At 22.1% G+C, this 23090-nt stretch overlaps 8 protein-coding genes across 8 annotated transcripts; 3 read left to right on the top strand and 5 right to left on the bottom strand.

Annotated features, from left to right (window-relative positions):
* Window positions 1-995: 995 nt before the first annotated feature.
* PBANKA_0612100 (conserved protein, unknown function) lies at window positions 996-3615 on the bottom strand (the record flags this gene model as incomplete). The annotated part of the gene is made up of 2 exons (XM_034563757.1): window positions 996-1115; window positions 1198-3615. The coding sequence occupies 2 exons, from the start codon at window positions 3613-3615 to the stop codon at window positions 996-998; spliced, it is 2538 nt and encodes an 845-aa protein (XP_034420621.1).
* Window positions 3616-3889: 274 nt separating this feature from the next.
* On the bottom strand, window positions 3890-4612 carry PBANKA_0612000 (ATP-dependent Clp protease proteolytic subunit, putative; the record flags this gene model as incomplete). The annotated part of the gene is made up of 1 exon (XM_034563756.1): window positions 3890-4612. The coding sequence occupies one exon, from the start codon at window positions 4610-4612 to the stop codon at window positions 3890-3892; it is 723 nt and encodes a 240-aa protein (XP_034420620.1).
* Window positions 4613-5319: 707 nt separating this feature from the next.
* On the bottom strand, window positions 5320-6090 carry PBANKA_0611900 (histidine triad protein, putative; the record flags this gene model as incomplete). Its single annotated transcript, XM_034563755.1, has 2 exons — window positions 5320-5398; window positions 5570-6090. 2 exons carry the CDS (start codon window positions 6088-6090, stop codon window positions 5320-5322), a joined length of 600 nt encoding a protein of 199 aa, XP_034420619.1.
* Window positions 6091-7527: 1437 nt separating this feature from the next.
* Window positions 7528-9774, top strand: PBANKA_0611800 (N-acetyltransferase, GNAT family, putative; the record flags this gene model as incomplete). Its single annotated transcript, XM_034563754.1, has 3 exons — window positions 7528-7582; window positions 7803-9239; window positions 9740-9774. The coding sequence occupies 3 exons, from the start codon at window positions 7528-7530 to the stop codon at window positions 9772-9774; spliced, it is 1527 nt and encodes a 508-aa protein (XP_034420618.1).
* Window positions 9775-10718: 944 nt separating this feature from the next.
* On the top strand, window positions 10719-11423 carry PBANKA_0611700 (conserved protein, unknown function; the record flags this gene model as incomplete). The annotated part of the gene is made up of 3 exons (XM_034563752.1): window positions 10719-11010; window positions 11095-11246; window positions 11364-11423. The coding sequence occupies 3 exons, from the start codon at window positions 10719-10721 to the stop codon at window positions 11421-11423; spliced, it is 504 nt and encodes a 167-aa protein (XP_034420617.1).
* A 562-nt stretch (window positions 11424-11985) lies between these two features.
* PBANKA_0611600 (ribonucleoside-diphosphate reductase large subunit, putative) lies at window positions 11986-14741 on the bottom strand (the record flags this gene model as incomplete). Its single annotated transcript, XM_034563751.1, has 2 exons — window positions 11986-12294; window positions 12507-14741. 2 exons carry the CDS (start codon window positions 14739-14741, stop codon window positions 11986-11988), a joined length of 2544 nt encoding a protein of 847 aa, XP_034420616.1.
* A 3304-nt stretch (window positions 14742-18045) lies between these two features.
* Window positions 18046-19041, bottom strand: PBANKA_0611500 (conserved Plasmodium protein, unknown function; the record flags this gene model as incomplete). The annotated part of the gene is made up of 4 exons (XM_034563750.1): window positions 18046-18366; window positions 18484-18565; window positions 18673-18872; window positions 19021-19041. The coding sequence occupies 4 exons, from the start codon at window positions 19039-19041 to the stop codon at window positions 18046-18048; spliced, it is 624 nt and encodes a 207-aa protein (XP_034420615.1).
* Window positions 19042-20943: 1902 nt separating this feature from the next.
* Window positions 20944-23007, top strand: PBANKA_0611400 (pantothenate kinase 2, putative; the record flags this gene model as incomplete). Its single annotated transcript, XM_034563749.1, has 1 exon — window positions 20944-23007. The coding sequence occupies one exon, from the start codon at window positions 20944-20946 to the stop codon at window positions 23005-23007; it is 2064 nt and encodes a 687-aa protein (XP_034420614.1).
* Window positions 23008-23090: the final 83 nt, after the last annotated feature.

The raw sequence follows: 23090 nt of genomic DNA, 5'->3' as shown, positions 1-23090 counted from the left end.
CAATTAAAATTTATGTATATGCTCATTTCCCCTGAATATAGTTAGGCAAATAAAAATATAAATTGTTTATCATTTCGAGGTGTGTTTTTTTGTTCTATTATTCAATGTTTCCAATAAAAAAAACTAAAGATTTTTTGTAGACCATTTTTTGTTTTCACCATTTGGTTTTTCATTTAAGGTCTCACAAAATGAACATTTCAATTGGTGATTAAATATACCCAATTGAAAACGATGAGCAATATAATTATAATTTTATTTAATAAAGGATACGTCATGATATTCATTTTTCACACTCAGCTGTAGCAAATGCTGGCATAAAAAAGTATTTCTTGTCTACTTATTACAAAAATAAATTACTTTAGTAAAAGTTAAAAATTGAACTTCATCAACATATACATTTTGTAATAAAATACATATAAATTTACTATTTAAGCGTGAAAATAAAATGCAGTCTTAATTTTTTTAGGGATAACAGGCGAATAGAAATTCATGATAAAATAAAAAATAAAACATTGTATTTATTTTTTTATCCATATAAAAATAAACGTTATATTCGAATTATCAAATTGGTTCATATTTATTAGCATCCATCATATGCGCTGTCACAATTTTTATAAGTTTATCATGTGTATCATAGTTAAATTTTAAGGTTTAAAAACAAAATTATTTTATGGTGTATATTAAAGAAAAAATGGTGAGTTAAAATGGATGAAAAATGCCATTTCGGAAGTATTGCTCAAAAAATACAAAATAATAATATAAAAATTATAGTATAAAAAATGATAGATAAAAAATTAACATTAATTAAAAATACTAATTAAAATGTATGGAAAACACACAATACAACATACAAACACAATTGTTGCAGTATTCATTATATGTATGACATTTGTGTAAATCGATTACACACATTAAGTAAGTTGCGTGCATAATACAAACAGGCACATTAACATGTTTTCATGCCTGTTTATTATTTTGTGATTTTGTTTACTCAATTAGCCAATTAATTTAATTGGCGGATCAAGATTATTTATTTTTTCTGTGCTTTTACTTTGATAAACTTTTGACAGCAAATAATAAAAATATTTATTTTGAATTTTTCGCTTGTTATATGCCTAATAATAAAAAAAAAAAAATATGTGCATGTCATATCTGTGAAAAAAAATATGTAAATTTTTTTTTTTTTTAGTTAGCTACCTGGGTTATGTTTAAAATATCTACATTGGCTAAATTGTCCATATGTTTCATAAACAAAGGAATAAAAACGTTATAGAAATTAACGTCATTAAACGAGAAATAAGAAAAGGATCTTAATATAGAAGTTAAAGTTGATAAACTCATAAAATAAACATTTTTACAAATATATATTGATAATAATTGCAAAAGCGAATAATTTTTTACTTTAATATTGTTATAGATATTTGTTATTTCGCTATTTATACTATTTGTTGTTTGGATATTGTGTGAGTTTTTATTACTATTCAACCATGGGTATGTATTATATATAACATTTCTTATAGTATGATTAAATCTGTTTTTTTTTGAAATTTTATGTTTTGTAAAATGTAATAAATTATGTAAATAAATAGCTAGTATTTTGGCAGTACAAAGATTATTAATATATAAGTCTGCTATTCTGTGTGTAAGGCAATAAATAAAAGATTCTTTATAAATTTTATTTGTTTGTGATAGAAATATTAAAACACTTTTTATTTCATTACTATCGAAATTGGTGATAATGTAATTTTCGTTATTTTTTATTAAATTAAAAACTTTATTTTCTAAATTTGTAAAATCCTTTTTATTAGCATGATGCACATTTAGTGATAATAATGAATCAACTATAAAAAAAATGTGTCCAATATAATAATTTTCTATAAAAAGTAGTTTTTTTTTGTAATGTATTATTTTATTTTCATCATTATAATTATTAGTATATATGTCTATATCTTCACTAATATTAATATTATCTATTTTTATTATATCTTTATTAAATATTTCGCTTATATTTTTAAAAATGTTTACAAGTTGAATATGGTTAAATTCATACAATATATTTTCCTTTAAATATTCATTACACATTTTAACTATTTTATCATCATTAATATCTTCGTTTTTAATATTAATAAATGGTTTGTTATTTATGTCTTTATTTTTATGTTTAACATCATTATCAAATATATCATGCCATGTATTATTTTCATCAGTTTTCGACTTTTCAAAGTTATTATCATTTTTGATGGGAATTGTAAAACTGATATTCATATTTGTTTCTTTTTTATATTTTTCTCTATTTTCGGTTTTCGAATTTACAAAAAATGAATAAAAATTTATTCCATCGTTGTATAAGCTGTTTTTAAACATAAAATAGTTTGTTCTATCTATATTTTTTATTTCATCTATATATGAATTCGTTTCATTATTATTGCCATTATTCATATTTTTTTTAAATATATCTTTTGAGTTATTTGTTTGTTCTGAACTATCATTTATGTTTTGTTTAGACGATATTATATTTTCTCCTATTGCTGTATTTTCATTTTGAAATTTATCTTCATATTTAGTTATATTAGCTATTATATCATTACATAAATATTTATTAAATGTGATGTTATAATTTTTATATAGAGCATATGTTCGAGATAACATGCACAAGTCATAATAATTTGCGTTTTGTCGATAAATATTTTTATTTAACTTTTTTGATAAAAAAGAAAATACATTTTTATCTATAAAATTTAATGTGTGCAAAAAATGTAGAATATTTAATAAAAAATAATTGTTAAATTTATCAAATTCTTCCATTATTATTTCAACTATTGGACTAATATGTTCATATGTTTTATTATGATCATATAAAGTTTTTATAAAAGAAAAACTTTCTAAATATTTATAAATTATTATTGGATCGACTTCATTATTAATAATATAATTTTTTATATTCATATATAATATATCATTTTTAATATTTAAAAAAGAAAAGTAATAAAAAATCATCAAGAAGTATTTTATATTATCTTTGTTTATTACATGATCTTGTTTGTTTGACTGATGTTTATCATTTACATTTTTTTCAAATTTATACAATATATCAAAAATATTACTTAAATTTGTTAAAAAATCTAAATCATATATTTTCTCTATATAACATAAGTAAAGAGTTGCAAAAATATCACCAAATTCTAGTTCATTTTTTTTATGACTTAAATTATTTATTTCGTCTTTTATTTCAAAATATTTGCTTATACATTTTTTATATTCATTTATTAAACGCTTTTTTTCTTCTTCACCATGTTTATCACTTAAAATTTTTAAGACCATATTGGGGAAATGTTCTTTTTCTTGATTTTCATGCATATTAATAAATTCGGTATTTTTTTTATTTTTTATTTCTTCTTTTTCAATTAAATTTGGTTTATCAATAGACCTCGAATTATTATTATCGTTGTCATTTTTTTTGTTTCCTCTTTTGTCAATAGCTACCTTTTTTCGAGATAGATCGCTAGAATAGAAAATTCGATGATTTAGAATATGTCTGTCCATAATTTTGCGTGGCACATTTTTTACTACACGAAGATAATAAAAATTTTGAAGAAATATTTTTTTTGCCAGCATTTTTTATGGCTAGCTGGTTTTGTAAAATTTCTATTCCTCTTATTCTTTTTCAAATATGCACATTCTTTGTTCTATTTAAATGAGCAAAGAGGAAATACAATTTCTCATGTATATCCTAGATATATTCATCAAATCAAAAGTTTTGTAATGTTATTATCATTAAAATAAGTAAATAAATTTTTTTTTTTTTTTTGTATTTAATTTGGCTAGACACATATATCAAGCGTATATGTAAATTTAATAAAAATAACGTACACAATAAAGGAATAATAATTTATTGTTTTTCCAAAATATGATCTATTAAATTAAAATCAGAAGCTTCATTTGCATTGAAATATCTATCTCTATCTAATATTTCTGAAATAATATTATTATCTTTTTCTGTATTTTTTGCAATTATATCTATAACTTTTTTTTTAGTGTTCATTATTTCTTTATTTTGAATTTCAATATTTGTTGCTTGATTAAAAGGTATAATAGAATAAGATTGTTTTAAACAAAAAGATGAATTTTTTAAAGAAAATCGATATCCTTTTTTCCCGCTACTAGCTAATATACATGCAATGCCATATGCCTTACCTAAGCAATATGTGTACACATCTGATGATATATAATTAATTACATCAATTATTGATATTACATCTGTAATTCCATTTAAGTTAACAATTTTATTATTTTCTAAATCACCTGTACTGTTAATATACAAATGAATTGGCTTTCTTTTTGATTCATATTCTAAGTATAATAGCTGAGATATTATTTGTTCTGATATATGGGGATATATGGGAGATGACAAAAATATTATTCTTTTTGATAACAACAAAGATGGTATACTAATATTTTGTTTTGAATATTCATTATTATAATATCTTAGTTTATTCTTAAGTCGTATGTTATTAGTTTGAGCTATAATGAAATTTGATGGAGTTATATATTTTTTTTTTTTGCATACACAAAAATATATAAAATTTATTATAAAAATCCAAAATAAACGCATTTTATCTAAATCATAATATTATAATTGTTTGTACAAAATTTTATATTTAAAACAAATTTAAATAATATTCATTTTATACACTAATCATCGTTAAGTCATAATATATAGTTATATGTCGTTGTGAAATAATTTGTAGAAAATATAATTTGGATATAATTAGCCACGAATGAAAGTTAATGAACCATTATGAATGGAAAACAATATATTAGAATATGAAAAATATCAAAATAAACAAAATTAGAAAAATAAATTATTGAATCAGAATGGAAACAATATCCCGATCGAGAACTATATGCATACTTTTTACAATATTTATACTATTCCTGAAACCCGTTATTTCACTACATTTTTTATGCACATAAATCTGTATATTTATGCTGATTTTTTTTATTTGAAACATATATTTTGTACTTGTAATTATTTTGTATATTTTCCAAAAATATAAATAAGATAAGATGAAATGAAATAAAATAAAATAATTGAGAAACAGAATGCCTTTTCTTGTGCAATATTTGGCATAGCGCACTAAAATGCCAACTTTAAAAAAACAAAATCTTAAAGTTATAATGCATTCATGAAAAAAAAATGCCTTTAGCCTCTTAATTACACATTAGCGTTTAATGGTAGGTTAACATAGAAATATGCATAGCACACAAAAAATAATAAACAAAATGCATAATTTATATTAAAAAAATATCGAAATCATTTTAGAGTATAATATTGTCTATGAAAGACTTAATCATAGTGGCTTCCTTTTCCATTTCTTCTATTGATCTTATAGAACAGCTAAAAAAAAAAAAAAAATATATATATATATATAGCTTATATGAAAAAATACACTAAAATTTTCAAATCATTAGATAGAGGTGTCAAAAAACAAAGAGAGATTATATTTTAAAGAAAAAAATATATGCACAATCATATTAATATTAACTGAATATAGTTATTTTTTTTTACTTGAATTCTTCCAATTTAAAATTATCATCGTGTATGTTTTGTAAATTTACATGAATTGAAGAATTGCAGGAATTACATATTATATTTCTTCCATATCCCCAATCGATTTTATTTAAGTCTTTATATATATTATCATTATTTTTATAATCCATTTTAGTTCGTGGTATTATATGTATATGTACTTGATCAACAGTTTGACCAGCATATTCTCCATCTTGTATAGCTATAGAAAAATTATCTGTATTGAATAATTGTCCCATGACATAACACATAAAATTAGATAATAAATGTATGTCTATTATTTCATCTATATCTAAATCATTATATTTTTTTTTTTTTTTCTGAGTTGTTAATAAAATATGACCAGGCAATAATGGCTTGTTATTAACAAATCCATATGAATGGCTAGTCGTTATAAATATCTCTCTTTTGTCAATTTCGTATGAACCAAATTCGTATCTTTTACATGGGATATTTTTATTAACCAATATCCTTTCTAGTATTTTTTTGTATTTTTCCATTTTAAAAAAAAAAGAAAACAAAAAAAAAGTGTAAGCGTATTGTGGAGTGTTTTACTACGAACTCACCAAATATTATATCTCAATTAAAAATATATTAATTGGGAAAAAAAATTATGACCAGAATAGGTATATATGAGCAAGTTAAAAGTTAATTGAAAATAAAGTTATGTAATGATTTTTCTATAAAAAGTTATTCAATGTATTTTACATATATATATATATTTGAATAAAATAACTCTGGTTAATTATATTTTTAATTTGCGCTGTTATTACATTAAAAGAATTTATGTTTTTTGAAAATTTGCACACACTTTAATAAATACAATACAGTAACATATTTCTATTATTTTTTCAATGTAAATTTAAACAATATAAATATAGGTTTATTTGGTTGTTTGATTTTTCGCAATTCCAATGAAATTATTTAACTGTTTTATCTATGTATTTCTATTTAGCCCGTGTAACATTTCCAAGTATTGTTTTATATGAACATGCACATATTTTATTTTGCTTTTTTAGTTCTACATTTTATATGTTTATTAGTTTAATACTTGAAAATGTGTAAATCGCCAATAATATCACAGTCGATAAAAACAAATCGAATAAGCTCGCATTCCAATTAGAAAATATATATATATATATATATATATATCACTGATTTATGGTAGCATTGTATTCTTTTCAAAATATCATTTACTACTACGCTTTAATGAATAAGAGTGAGCAATAAAAAAAAATAAAGAGATTCCCTTCATAATGAAAATTTTTTTGATCAAAAAAACATTTACAAAAGAGAATAATTATGAATTTTTATATATATTTTTTTAATATAAAAATTTCCAAATTTTGTTCTTAAATTTGCTTAAAATGATTAATTAATTTTATTGTATGATAATATATGTATCATGCATGTATGCAATTATATACAATTTAAATCCAATTTATATCCATTTTTTTACAAACGCTTAATATTTATTTTATGGATTTATTATTTATATGCAAATATACAGTACGAATATTTTATACCAATTTATTTTATTTTAAAAAGTATAATTAAAGTAAAAAGAACGTAAAGGAAAATTTATACGAAAGATTAAAAATACTATTAATAACATTTTATTTTAAATACTTAAAAATCGGGAAAAATAATTTATTCAAATATTTAATATCCATAAAAATTATAATAATGTAGCGCGAATACCATCAAGTGATCATTTTTTATATCAAGCTTTTTATTTGATCTTTTGCTTTAGTGCAAATTATTTTTTTTTTTATTTTAACATTATCAAGTATTTTATTATATTTAAGATAAAAGTATCAGTTTATAATCAAGAAATTGAAATAGTGGAAGGTGGGGGGAAAACAAAACAAATAAAAAAGGAAAACACACAATATAAAATATATTAACATTTGAAAAAATAAAAGAGACAATCAACAATGAATTTATTTAAGCAGAAGCAAAATGCAAGTTCTATATCCCATGTTTTAATAAGTAAAATATAAAATTAAAAACTTTTATAACATATAATTGTATTTCTGTATATGTTCACTCCTATATATGATCACTTAAAATTATTATTCATTTATGGTGAGAATGTAATCTTATGTTTCACATTTTATGACCAAATAAGACATTTATATTATTTTGCCTGACTTGTTCATGTTTAATTTGATCATTTTTCACATTTTTATTTTATTTTATTTATGAACAGATAAACATAAAACAAAATTTTCTGAACCAGTAATATCGATAAGACAATTAGAGGAAAAAGACATTGATGAAGTGAGGCAATTGTTATATGATCATTTTAACTCCTTAACCTTACCAGCAGTTATATATTGGTCTATACAACACATTTATGATTTATTAGTTATTATTATTATAAATTATATTTTTTTCCTGGATTTGAAAAAAATATTTTATTTTCTTATAATATTTTTAATATATTTATATATAAGAGCAAAGTTTGAATTTTTAAATCATATAAGAAAAGATTGCCCCGATTTGGAAAATCTTTATAAAAGTTATATAGGAGTAGAAGGATGCAATTTTTGGGTAGCTGAAGTATTTGATAATAATTTCGGGTCAGCAAGTAGAACAACATGTAGTGATATTCATGAAAGGGAAAAAATTATACTAGAACAAGAGGAGCAAGAAAAATTACTATCTAATGAAAAAAATAATCTCGAAATGAAAAATTCGTGTGAAGATAATGAAAATGGAAAAGGCGATTTATTTGAAAAAAAAAACACATCAGAATATATTACAGGTTTTTGTGGATTAAATGAGACACCAAACAATAGTAATAATACAAATAATAAAAGTGTTCAAAAAGATAATAGTTCAAATAGTTGCGAACTGGATAATAAAGTAAATTCACAAAATGAAAATATAAATTCCAAAGATGATAATAAAAAATTAAAAGATATGGCCACATCATCTCATTGTGAAAAATCGATCACCAATGTTTACAGTGATATTTATTATAATAACATAAATAATCCCGCATCTATTCAAAATGGTGTAAAAAATGATGAAAATCGAAAAAATTGTAAAAATTCTGAGCGTGTTCAGAATAATAGTACCACAACAAAAAATGATAATGAAAATACAAATAATAATATTAACAACATTAAAGATAATTTAAATTCAGATGAACAAAATAATGAAAAATCGAAATTAGTATGTGAACCATCCGATATAACTAATAGAAAAAATATTGATAATAAAAAAACAGTACCTCTTCGATTAAATGATCTTCGAAGAAATATATTTGATGGTAAATTAAATGATGATGAAGATATTAATTATAAATTTGTAAATAGAAAAATAATTGGATGTGTTGGTATAATACCATATAAAGGAGATAATTCTATTGCTCAATTAGTTCGGATGGTAGTAAAAAAAGATAATAGAAGAATGAGAATAGGGAGTAGATTATTAACACAATTAGAAAATTTTGCACATGAACATAATTATCAAGAATTAAAAGTATTTACTAATAACTTAAATACAGATAGTTTATATTTTGTTAAGCAAAATGGATTTGACTTATCACAAATAGTCAGAAGAGGATTAATGAGAGGGGATTTATTAATATGGTCTAAAATTTTAAACAAAGATGATTTTTATAAGTTTCATGGTTTAGGTAATGATAATTTTTCGAAAACGATGAATTTGGGGGAATACTAAAAATGATTTTTTTTTCCCAAAATTAATGAAAAAAAAAAAAAAAAATACAATCACAAATAAAGGCACACTATAGAAAAAATTCGAAATGATATGTGAAATGATGAGCGCATGTTTATTTTTACATTCTTACATGAATTATCGAGTTTAATTGTTTTAAGCTTGTTTATAATTTTTTTATTTATATTCATGAAGAATGTAACGTAGGGTTTATATATGTGTGCATTTTTGGAATTGTTAATTATTTTTATCGGTTTATATATAATATTTATTTTTTTCATATTATTTGTTTTATTAAAGCTTTTTGTTTTATTCATACCTATATTTTTTTGTCTTTTTTAATGTAACAAACTTTCATATATTTACAAGATAGAAAATAATTCTTTCAAAATAAAAATTAAAAAATTTATCATTTCCTAATATTCAGGCTTTCATTATTTTATTATTTTATTTTTTTAGATATAAAGAGTTATACTAATAATATACTGGATTAAGTAAGCGTGCGTGTATACAAGGAAAATGTGCATATATACAACACTTAAATTCTTATAGACTCATTTATGTGTTATTCTTTTTAAAAAAAATTAAAATTATTGTTATATATATTAGTGGCGATAAATTAGATATCAACTATTATTTTTGTGTATTACATTTTATTTTTATATTATCATTTTTTTATACTATCATTTTTTTATACTATCATTTTTTTATATTATCATTTTTTTTATTGTTTCTTTTGCTTTGTTTTAAAAACTTTGCTACAACTATAACGCACTTTTTCCTAATTTGTTTGCTATACACTTACTCATCATTATCATTTAGATAAAGTATAGAATAATTCACAGTTCGACATTTTCATTACTATTCTGGTTATGCTTATTACCAATAACTTTATAATTATATATTCATTGCTTTGATAGTTTTAAGGTAAAACATTTCTTATAAAAATAAAAATACAAAACTTGGATAAATTAAACAAAAGCTTATTAAACATTTCAAATTTCTCGAATTATTAAAAATGTATTTTTTATTGAAACAAACTTTGCTCCTTAAATAGGATACATTGCATATTTAATAATATAAACCCATGATAAAATATATACAAGTGAGAAAATAAATTGTGTGTGCTTATGAGTTAAAATAAATATTATTGTAATTTATTTTATATAATTATATTTTATTATGAACAATTAAGGCTAAAATACGTTTTTTTTATTAACAAGCAATATAAAGAGTGAAAAATGCAATTATATACAATATAGTAAATAAGCATACCAACGAGCATATGGACATACACACATATATTAATTATATAAACTATGTAAATGTTATGTGACAATTTTGGTTCATTCTCTTTTTCTCTTTTTCTCATTTTTTTGTTGACAAAATAGTGTGGTCTTTAACATTTTCACTAAGCTAGTAAAATTGCGAAGACAAAATGAAGCTCGTCATATTAATATATATTTACTGTATAACATTTTTTATGGTATCGTCAATTAAAATTCGAAGAAATAATTACTATATAAATAGTAATATTTTTAGGAGTAAAAGAACTAACAGTTTCCCCAATAATAAATCAGTTTATGCTAATAATAATAAGGGTCAAACATATATACAAAAAACCCAATCTTGTATAACAGATATTCGAAAAGGTTTTTTTAAGCAAGTAGTTAATAATATTAATACATATGGTATTGCCATTGCAGTCTTTGCCTTTAGTTCCCTATTAGGTATGAATGTATAATCAGGTGCATATAAAACTATATATATTATGTATTCCCATTTACTGGTCATATTATTTGTTTCTTTAACAGGTCTTTTTTACAAAACAAAAAATAAAAAAAATAATGAGAATGCTACAAAGAATTTAGACAATGATGAAAATGAATTATCCAAATATCGATGTGTGAAATGCAATTTATTAATATATCCAGCGAAAGGACGAGAACAAAAATTCTTAAAAGACGTAATATTATTATATCGAAAAATTAATATAAGCCAAATATGTATATAGCTGTACATTTTTTTTTCAAACATTTCATTATTTCATAAATTTTATTCCACTTTTTTTGCTACATTACAGAACTTCATTTGCCCCAACTGTGGACAGTCCAACATGGGAAAATATAATACTCGAAAATAATTTTTAGTGCCATTTTTTAATAAAAAAAAATGTTTATAACTTTATACTTTCATGTTTTTCCACAACTTGATGATTATACGAATATGCATAAATAACATATCGAGTAATGCAATAATTAATGGATAATATTTAAAAAAAAAACTTTTAATATTACTTTGTGTTCATTATTTAACAAATTTAAAAATTTGCCAAAAAATATGGTTTATAGTAGTATGTAAATAAATAAGCCCGAATGATATATACTTGCATACATATATGTTAAGAAAAAAAAAAAAAAAAAGAAACATAAACAACCAAATGTGTGTTGATTTATTTAGTGTATTTTTTTAATTATCGCATACATATTTTATATGTATGTACATGCAAATACTGCTGCTATTCATTTTATAATAGCTATTTTATTCATATTTTTTTATGTATTTTTTTTTTTTGCAAAAATAAAAAATATAGCTATTATAAGGGCGACCATTCATGCAGTTTGCTCCTCATTCACGTTTATCTGTATATATATATATATATATATATATATATGTGTGTGTGTGTATATTTGTATAAGAATAACTTAACCTGAGCACATTAAACATGGTTCGTCATTATTACGACGTAAAGGACATGCATTTTGTGTAACAGTCGATTCAGTTGAAATTGTCTCTCTTGAAACTTCTCTAGTAATAGTTGCACCTTCTGCATTTTTCAATTTTTCTGCATTTTTTGCTACTTGTGTGTCAACTGTAAATTTAATAGCGTCTGTTGCTGCTTGAGTTCTTAAGTAGTATGCTCCGGTTTTTAGACCCTTTTCCCAACCATAAAAATGCATACTGGATAATTTTGCGAATGTAGGCTTTTGTATATAGATGTTTAGTGACTGAGACTGAAAAGGAAAAAAATAAAAATCGAATGTAAAAAGAGTAATATGTGTGCAGGTTGTTATATGGGATCATACACAGTAATACATGCACATGCATACAGAATAAGAAGAGGAAAACGAGCTGTATTTATACAGCTTACCGCTTCAATTTATTTTTTTTTACTTTTTTTTACTTTTTTTTATACTTTTTTTTTGCGCAATACTATTCAGCATACCTGATCAATGAAGACACCCCGGTCAGCGGCCATGTCAATAATATTCTTTTGCTTGATTTCCCAAACAGTTTTATACAATTCTTTCAAGTCGTTAGGTATTTCGCTAATATATTGGACACTTCCATTGTGAGCAATTAATTGTTGTTTCATATCTTCATCCCACAAACCTCTATCAAAAAGATCTTTTAACAAATGAGGATTTACAACAAAGAATTCACCACTTAATACACGTCTATAGTAAATGTTACTTGTATATGGTTCAAAAGATTCATTATTTCCCAAAATTTGTGAAGTTGAAGCTGTTGGCATAGGTGCTAAAAGAAGTGAATTTCTTAATCCATGTATGCTTATTTTTTTTTTTAATAAATCCCAATCCCAATATTTATTATCTACTTTTGCATTCCACATATCAAATTGTAATATTCCTTGGCTTGCTGGACTACCCTTATATGATTCATATGGACCATGTACTTGTGCTAATTCAACAGACATTTCTAAAGCCGCATAATACATTGTCTCAAATATTCTTTTATTTAATTCTTTAGCTTCGTCAGATTCATATGGATATCTTAAAAGCATAAATGTATCTGCTAATCCTTGTACTCCTATTCCAATAGGTCGATGCCTTTTATTTGATTTTTCAGCTTCTTTAATTGGGTAATAATTTCTTTCAATAATTTTATCTAAATTTCTAGTAATAATTTTAGTAATATCATATAATTTTTTAAAATTAAATTCTTTTTTTTCTCTATCAACAAATTTACATAATGCAATTGAAGCCAAATTACAAACAGCTACTTCATCAGGTGAGGTGTATTCAATTATTTCACAACATAAGTTACTACATTTAATTGTTCCTAAATTTTTTTGATTAGATTTAGAATTGCATGCATCTTTATATAACATATATGGTACACCAGTTTCAATTTGACTTTGTAATATAGCAAACCATAAATCTTGTGCAAGGACTGTTTTTTTTCCTAAATTTTCTTCTTCATATTTTGTATATAACTTTTCAAATTCGTCTCCCCAAGATTCACTTAAACCTGGACATTCATTAGGACACATTAAAGTCCAGTTTTTATTTTCTTTTACTCTTTTCATAAATAAATCAGGTACCCAAATAGCATAAAATAAATCTCGAGCTCTTAATTCTTCTTTACCATGATTTTTTCTTAAATCTAAAAATTCAAAAATATCTGAATGCCATGGCTCTATATATACTGCAAAAGATCCTTTTCTTTTCCCTCCACCTTGATCTACATACCTTGCCGTATCATTAAAAACCCTTAACATTGGAACTAAACCATTTGATATACCATTAGTTCCTCTAATATAAGAATTCTGACCTCTTATATCTTGTACAGCAACTCCTATGCCGCCTGCTGTTTTACTAATCAAAGCACATTGTTTTAATGTTTCAAATATACCTTCAATAGAATCTGATTTCATAGATAATAGAAAACAAGATGACATTTGCGGTCGTGGGGTTCCTGAATTAAATAATGTGGGTGTAGCATGTGTGAAATATTTTTGAGACATTAAATGATATGTTTCTAAAGCTTTTTCAAGATCATCTATATGAATTCCAATTGACACTCTCATTAATAAATGTTGAGGACGTTCAATAATTTTATTATTAATTCGTAATAAATATGATCGTTCTAAAGTTTTAAATCCAAAATAATCATAATTAAAATCCCTTGTATAATCTATTTCTTTATTTAAACGATCTTTATGTTCCATAATAAAATCATATACTTCTTTACTTATAAGACTAGCCGATCTACCTCTAATATCTTTATAAGTATATAAGGCTTCAGCAACTTTTCCAATATCATCATTTGTGCTTTTATGTAAATTATCAGTTGTTATTCGAGCCGCTAAAATAGAAAAGTCTGGATGTGTAGTAGCCATATATGCACATGTTTGTGCAGCTAATTCATCTAATTCACATGTTTTTATTCCACTATACATTCCATTTATAACTCCTTGCGTTACTCGAGCGGGGTCAACTAATTCATGAAGCCCATAAGACAACCTTTGTATCCTTTTTAATATTTGATCAAATGATACATCTTCTTCTTCACCTTTTCTATTTAAGACATACATAGTTTGTATTGGTTTTCCAGATGGAGTTCTTTTAATTCCATCATCAAATATTTTTCCTGAATCTGTTTTTTTTAATTGATCCCCCTCAGAGGATGAAGGTAAACGTTTTATGTTATCATTCATTTTGTGAAAAAAAAAACTAGCGAATATATGATTAGAATATATTTTTTATTTGAATATCTATATAAGTATGCAGACACGTGAATATTATTTTAATAATTTTATTTATTTTTTTAAATATATAAAAAATTTGAAATATTTCTTTGGCATTACTATTTTTCTGCTTTGTTATATAGAACTTTAAATTTTAAAAAAATTTCTTAATATTAATAAATCGAATAAGCATCTATTAATTTGTTCGTATACATTATTTTGATATTTTTTGGAGCATTTATTTGTAATTCTAAATCTTTTACTATTTCTTATATAATGGTGTGCATATATTGCATGTGCATTTGTATGTGTCTTTTTAAATTTTACAAACTCTCTTATTATTTTTTCCTATACTTTGTTTAATTGGCTATTTTACAAGTTAATATGCATATGGTCTTGTTTTACAATAGTTTTATTTTCAAAATTTATAAATTAGAAATGTTTTATTACATATTCTATCAAAAATTATGCCTGTGTTTGTGTGCGCTTATCTAAAAGTAGAGAGACATAAATGAAAAACAAAAATAAAAATAAACTAACACACACAGTTAAACGAGGTTTATTTATTTTCCCTTTTCTCTGTTCTAAAATTTTTAAATGTCTCACAAAATTAAAAAAAAAAAAAAAATATATATTGCAAAATGTATTTTCATCCTTGAAAAATATTACAATTATGTAATATATATAACTTGCCCCAATTTTTTTTTTTTTTTAAAATAGTAGCAGTTCATAAATGTATTTTATTCTTTATATCATAAATATAACTTTAACAATTTAAGTAATAAATGTTTTCAAGATTGAAAAAAGAGATACACATATTTATTCCAAACAATCCGAGACAAATATATATTCATAATATTAATCACTATATATATTCTTATTAAAAAAAAACATTAATTAGGTAATATATAAAATTTCAATACCAAATTTAATATAAATGAAAAAAAACAAGAAATACTATGTTAATAGACAGACTAATTAACAGAAACATAAATGAAAATTATTTTGGACACAATTCCAGATATAAAATACTGTTTAATATAGCCCACTCTTTGTACAAAAAAAAAAATGAAATACAATAAACGCAAAATTATTAAGAATAAATGAAATATAAATATAAATCAAGTAATGATATAAATAAATATATATATTTTAACTAACTTAACAATGGCATTTAAATAGTAACATAATATTTTATTTCAAAATTTAAGCTATAAAAGAGTTTTAAAAAAATTATGCATATATATATTATATATGTGTAAAAAAAAAAGATAAAATGTTATAGTTTTGCTTTTATGATATTTTTTTTTTCTAGTATAAATATATCAATTATTATATGAGTGGCATAACAAAAATACATACATAATTTGTTTATTTTATTTTTTTTTTATTTTACAAAAGTAGCACAAAAGACCAACTATATATATAAGAGCTTATTTATGTGCTATTTATTATTTAGTAATACGTATCAACATTATATATACACAATGTATATTTATTTATTTTTCTTATTTGCACATATAGTTATGTACAAAAATAAAGATCATATATATAAAGATATTAATTAAAATGAGCTATTTTATGTATATTAAAAAAAATGCAAATAAACTATAAATATTATCGAAATATATACAGAGTTCTTACTAAACATTGCAAAATAGTATATGAAAATATGATTTACTATGAATAAAAAGAAAACAAAAAAAAAAAAAAACACACAGCCCTTTAGTTAATATATGCATACACATATATTAGTTTATGTTGGCACATTAAAAATGTGCTAAACTAAATATATCATATTTTTAAAAGGATAAAATGTATTTATAAGAAAGCTCTTTTATAACCATAAACATAATTTGCATAACCTTTTAAGATTATATATAAGATGAAAAAAAAAATGAAACAAATGTTCTTAATTGTCTCTAGATTATTTATTTTATTATATTTATCATTTTATAATTTTTTGTGTTTATTTTTTTGGACAATTATTTATGATAAAAAAAATAAGCTAAGTAAAACTCATGAAATGTATATGATATGATATTTTCTTTAAACTTGAAAATCATGAATTAGCATTCATTCCCCTTTGATATGTAGCACATACATATATTTAGTGGATATTATAAATCATAAAATAAAAAAAAAATGGAGCGCCATTCTAATATACATTATCGACGAACATTTTAAAATAAGTTATAATTTTAACAAAAATTATTTTTTATTTCAAAATGTTAAAGTTGTTTTTATTTTATATATAATATACATATATAAACATTCGCTTCTATTATATCTATGTTTACACACTTGATGAATACATAATAAATTCGGATCTTAATATTCAAAACAACAAAAAAAATAATAATAACTTTATATACACAAATGCATTATATATATATAAGCTTATTACACATAATTGCCTTTAAAAAAAAAAAAACATATAAATAATGTATGTATATATTAAAATGATATAGTGACATTATTTGTAAAAATGCAGAAGCGATGAAAAAAGATAGGAAATGAAAAATAAATATGTAAAAAATTATTTTTTTTATTATACATATAATTTTAATGAGAATATAAAATTCGAAAATTATTAAATTTATATGCAATTTAAAAAATGCTAAGAAAATTCGAAAATAAAATTACCAAATATAATACATAAATATATATATACTCTTATAATATTCACATACTAAAGTATGCGCACTTAGTTTTGTTCCTATTTGTTCCTATTTAATATATTTCCAAGTTTTATATAATTCGGCATGTAATGCTTTATATATTCACATATTAATATAAAAATATGTTAACTATGTATATATGATTAAAAATTCTTTAAAACGACAATTCTATAACATACAAAATAATACCTAGTTTTATGTTATTGTAAAAAAGTGCATTATGTGTTAGAACATCAAAAGGCAACGAAAAACGATAAATCAATTGATGAAATTAAAAATTTAAAAATTAAAACTTAGAAAAAAAAGCAAAACATATTTTGAAGCAACTTAAGCAAGTGAAAATGAATATTGCATGCATATATGTTATATTTACAAAATAAATATGTTATGATATCTTTGGTAATTTATTTAGCATTGATAAAAGGAAACTCTAAACATATTCTGTCATTTATTTTGTAACTCATTCAGAAAGTGTAAAATTTTTAAAGTATACACATGTGGATATATAATATAAAAGTAGAAAATAACGAGATAAACAAATCCATGAATTTTCTTTATTTCATTTTATACTTTTACAATATCATTATTAAATCCTAATTCATATAATAATTGTCAATTGATAATAAACTTTGTTTTCGATAAATATCATATAACTCTTTAACTTCAACAGTGTCATATGGATTATTAAGATTATATACATTTTGATTTTTGTAAAGGTTTTTTTTTTTTGTGCTTTTTTTTGTGTGTTTTTTTTTTTTTTTTTTTTTATTATCTTCAACATAAAAGCTAGTTTTATTATATACAATTGTATTTTGACATTTATTACTAATCGATTTTTGGGATTGAATTTTTAAACATTTGCATCTTTTACATTCATGATTAGTTGTGTTGAAATTCCCAATTAAATTAAGCTCCTATAAAATGGGGTAGTTAAAAATATGTAGAATTATAAAGCCACGAAAAAAAAAAAAAAAATATATATATAATAGGAAAGCATTTTTATGTTATTGTAAAAAATAAAGATCTATAACCTTATCATCTATAAGATAGTATTTTGCACACCCCGTTATCATACTAAAGTTTTTCGAATAATTAATATTTCCTAAAAATCGTCTAAAAAAATATATATATTTAAAAAAAAAGTGAATTTAATTATTTGAATATTTAAAATGAATAAACATACAAAATAAAATACAATATATGGTATTTAATAATATTACGCGATGTTGTTTAGAACCCCATCTGTGTATTTTATAATATTCTTGAAAACACCTTCATGTTCTTCTATATTTTTATTATAAAGATTTAATTTTTTTTTTAAATTTTCAATTCTTTCTCTTTGCTCTATTAAATGAGTATTATATAAATTATGCATTTTGTCTATTTCTGCACATCTTTGAAGGGTTGGATTCATTTGCACCTATAAAAAAATAAAAGTAAAAATATGATTTATATAACTATAAATTTATTTACATCTAACTCAGAACGATATATATTGTATCTATAAACATGCAGATATTATCTATTTCCATGTTATATAAAGTCAATGTTTCACTCATTCGTTTTACCTGTGTGTCTACACTTTCCATTTTTTAGTTTATTGTGTATTTAAAAATCAAAAAAAAAAAATATAATTTTTTATGCAATCCATAACTATACACACTTTATATGTCTATAAAACTTGTAACATTATACAACCAAAGATAAAGAAAGTTATATAAACATACAATATGAATATATATTTAATTTAAAACAAATTAAAACAATTAATCCTTAATTTGTTCACAATTAGCATTTTTTAATTATATTTGACGTTTAAAATATTTTCAAAAATAAAAATTTATAATAGAAAAAATTGGTAAATATAAAAGTATGTTTATCCTGAAATTATATTAATTTTCCTTTTTGTTAAAATCAAAACTATATAACGCTAAATTGTTATACATGTAGAATGCATATATATATATATGTCATTTAAATAATAATAATTTTTAAAGCGATGTTTGATAGAATAATTATGCTTTTTTATAAATATAATATTTAATAAAAATAACATTTTATATATTCGGCATGCACATGCATGTCTATGTATTATATATAAATTCATTGTACATATATATCACACACTATAAAAACAAAAAATAGGAATACACCATTTAATATATATGTTATATACATACAACGCGCATTAACATAGATAAAATAATTATTTCCTAATATTATATGTTGAAATATATTATATGGAAAAGTGCACTGCTATTTTTGAAGTATTTTTGGTGGTTTCAAATATTATAAAAATAATGCACCTAATAATATTATAATATTTTTTTTCTAGCTATTTTGCGTAATAGCTAGCTAATAAAAAAAAAAAAAAGAGAGTATTATGTTCCAAATATAATATTAATTTACACTATGTGCATATGTGCATTGATTTATATATGAATAATTTAATATCAGATTTTACGCATTTATATTTTTAACTGTTGTAAGGAGTATTATTGTTAAATTTAAAAAGGTATAGAAAGAAGAAATACCAAAAATATGAATAATATAATTTATAACAACTCAGTATTTGTTAAAATATATTATGTAGTTAAGTGGTAATGCATAATAAGTAATTTAATTTTCATATTATTATTATTATAACCATATATATGGGGAAAGACAAATATAAAAACTTTAAAAACCATGCTTTCTAATTTTAGGATTTAATAATTAACATATAGAAAGTTATAAATAAAAAAAACTATTTTGTTTATCCCGTGATTTGTTTATTTTAAAAATATATGTTACAAAAATATAAGCAAATTATATATATGCAGTTAATGTTATAAGTACTTATTTTTTACCAAAAAATATATACAAAGCTAGTTTTATTATTCGTTGCTTCTCTTTTCTTATTTTGCCCTTTATATTTTATAAAAAAATAATAATAATGAATTAACATTATTTGTAATATCAAATGATAAAGTGTTTTTATTTTGTTTTTTCATTTTTGTTTCCCCCTCATAAGCTCGCCATTTTCATTATACTTATTAATTACTCTCCATATTTTTACACGTAAAGAGGTAATCAAATTGTGGGGGGAAATTACAAAAGTTTAAAGATTTATAAGTTTTATTGATTTATTTTTTTTTGTTTATAAATATTTTGTCGAAAGCTTTGCGTGTTAAACAAATTTATATTGAAAAGATCGTTTGTGAGCCCTATAAAAGTATTTCTATGTGATTTCCATGTGTATAAAGATAATAAAAACAAAAAATGCATGCATATATATATAAATATCCATGCATATTTCCATTCATAATTCCCGTATTTATAGCATAATCAAACTTTAAATACACATTTTATGTAATTATAAAAATATTGATTATAAAATAAGATGTTATAATAATATACCTATTGCATATCTTTATTATTTTGTAAAATAAAATTCCATTCTTGTGATATAATATTGAATTAGTTAAAATATATTTCTATGGAATATTAGAATGGGGAATATAATAGGAGTAGAATGCTCCTTTAATAGAGTTCATATAATTATTGTTGTGCTTAATGAAAAAATAAAAAGTAAGTGTTCAAATAAACTAAACAATAACATAGTAGGAAATATATATAATTGTTTTCCTGTTTGTTATAATAATAATTATAAAATAAATCAAAACTGTAATTACATTTCTCCAATTTGTGAGAGTGGAAAAGAAACAGATAGTAACTTACCAAGTGAAAATTATATGACCAAAAAAAAAGACATATTAGAATATATTTTAAATATACAACATATAATAAAAAATAATGTTCAATTAATGATCTTAAATAAAAATTTTAGGAAAAATAAGGATGCTGAATTTTCATTAAACGAATTAACCCAACATTTTAATGGTAATAGTGAAAATATTGATGAAAAATTTCATATATATAATAATTTTCTCAAAAAAAAATTAAATATTAATGAGGATGAAGTTGGTGAAGAAATAGCAACATTTTATTTCTTAACTGTTAAGGTGAAACATATTGATGAAGCTATATTAAAATATTCAGAACGAGCAATTAACAAGACACAAATAAATTTAACAGGGAAAAGAAGCAACTATATAATGAAAAAATTAATTAAAATGAGAGGAATTATGAAAAATATATATTTCCACAAAGAAATAACATGCATAAATAATTGTATAACGTTTTTAAAAAATATATATCCACAAAGTTTATATCATTTTGTAATGGAAAAAAGTGATTTCGAAAAAAAATATGAACAGACAGGAAATAATGAAGAAAACAAACAATTGGACTTAAAGAAAACATATATTGAAAATAATGACTCTATTAAGTGTGCATATCCATATATTATAGTTACCATGAAACGAGCTATTAGTTATCATCTTGTTAATGAAAAAAATGAAATTTATCAAATCGGTAATTGTTTTATTGGGTATAAATCAGTTATATCTCTTTTTTTATTGATAACTGGAAAATTGTGTTCCATGGAAAAATTATTTAAAATAGCTAAAAAAGGAACAAATAAAACCTTTGATATGTCTGTTGGTGATATTTACGGTACTTCTTATTGTAACGCCGGTCTAAGTAGCGACCTAACTGCATCATGTTTTGGGGGAGTTATAAATATTGATAATATAAAAGACATATTTGTCAACCATAATAAACAAACTAGTGATGTGATAAAAAATGAGGTGGATATATTTTCAAGTAGTAGCGAATATGATATTAGTGAAGAGTATAGCACTGATGAGATGAATACATATTATGATATTGATATTATTCCGACCTTAACAAAAAGTAATTACAATAATAACGAAAAATGGATAGCTAATAAAAAATGTTTAAATAATCACACCCCAAAATGCAAATATTTTTTCAAACAAAAATATTTAAGTGATGATGAAACATCTATAAAAAAATATATTAAAAAAAAATCCAGAAAACAATTAGGAGAAAAATGGAACTCTTTAACTGATCATGAGTTATATATAAGGAAAAATTATAAAGAGAATTATTATTCGTTGTCCGATGAAGATCTTAATTGTGAATTATTAAAAAACAAAAAAAAAATTCAAAAATATTATGAACAAGTCAGAAAAAAAAAAAATTCAAAAATGAAAAATATGTATGCGCAGGAAAATTATGTAAATAGAAAAACTGTACAAATGGAATATAATAATATTGAAAACAAGAAAGTAAATATTATATCAGAGAAAAACCTCGAAAATATGGATGATCCTCTACATAATAACAATACTAATAAAAATGCTACAAAATATTATAGCAATATAGAATGTGATTTGAGCAGAACTTTATTATCTATGACTATATATAATGCAACACAAATGGGGTATATCCATAGCCATGTATATAATGTTAAACATATATTTTTTTCAGGTTTTTTTTTGGAAAATTCAACGTGTATAGAATTACTCAAAACTTATATAAAGTTTATGTATCATAATGAGCAAACATTATACTTTTTTAAATATTCTACATATATCAGTAGCTTAGGGGCAGCTTTACAACTATTAGACTGGGAATATATTTTTTGAAACACTTTTTTTTTAAGTTATATTTGTCAATCTGGTCACATAATATATATTGCATGTGCATATTTTATTTGTTTTTTATACTA

The sequence above is a fragment of the Plasmodium berghei genome, assembly GCF_900002375.2.
Source record: "Plasmodium berghei ANKA genome assembly, chromosome: 6".
Lineage (NCBI taxonomy): Eukaryota > Apicomplexa > Aconoidasida > Haemosporida > Plasmodiidae > Plasmodium > Plasmodium berghei.
The sequence above is the reverse complement of the archived record's forward strand: the minus strand, read 5'-3'. Positions and strand labels throughout refer to the sequence as shown.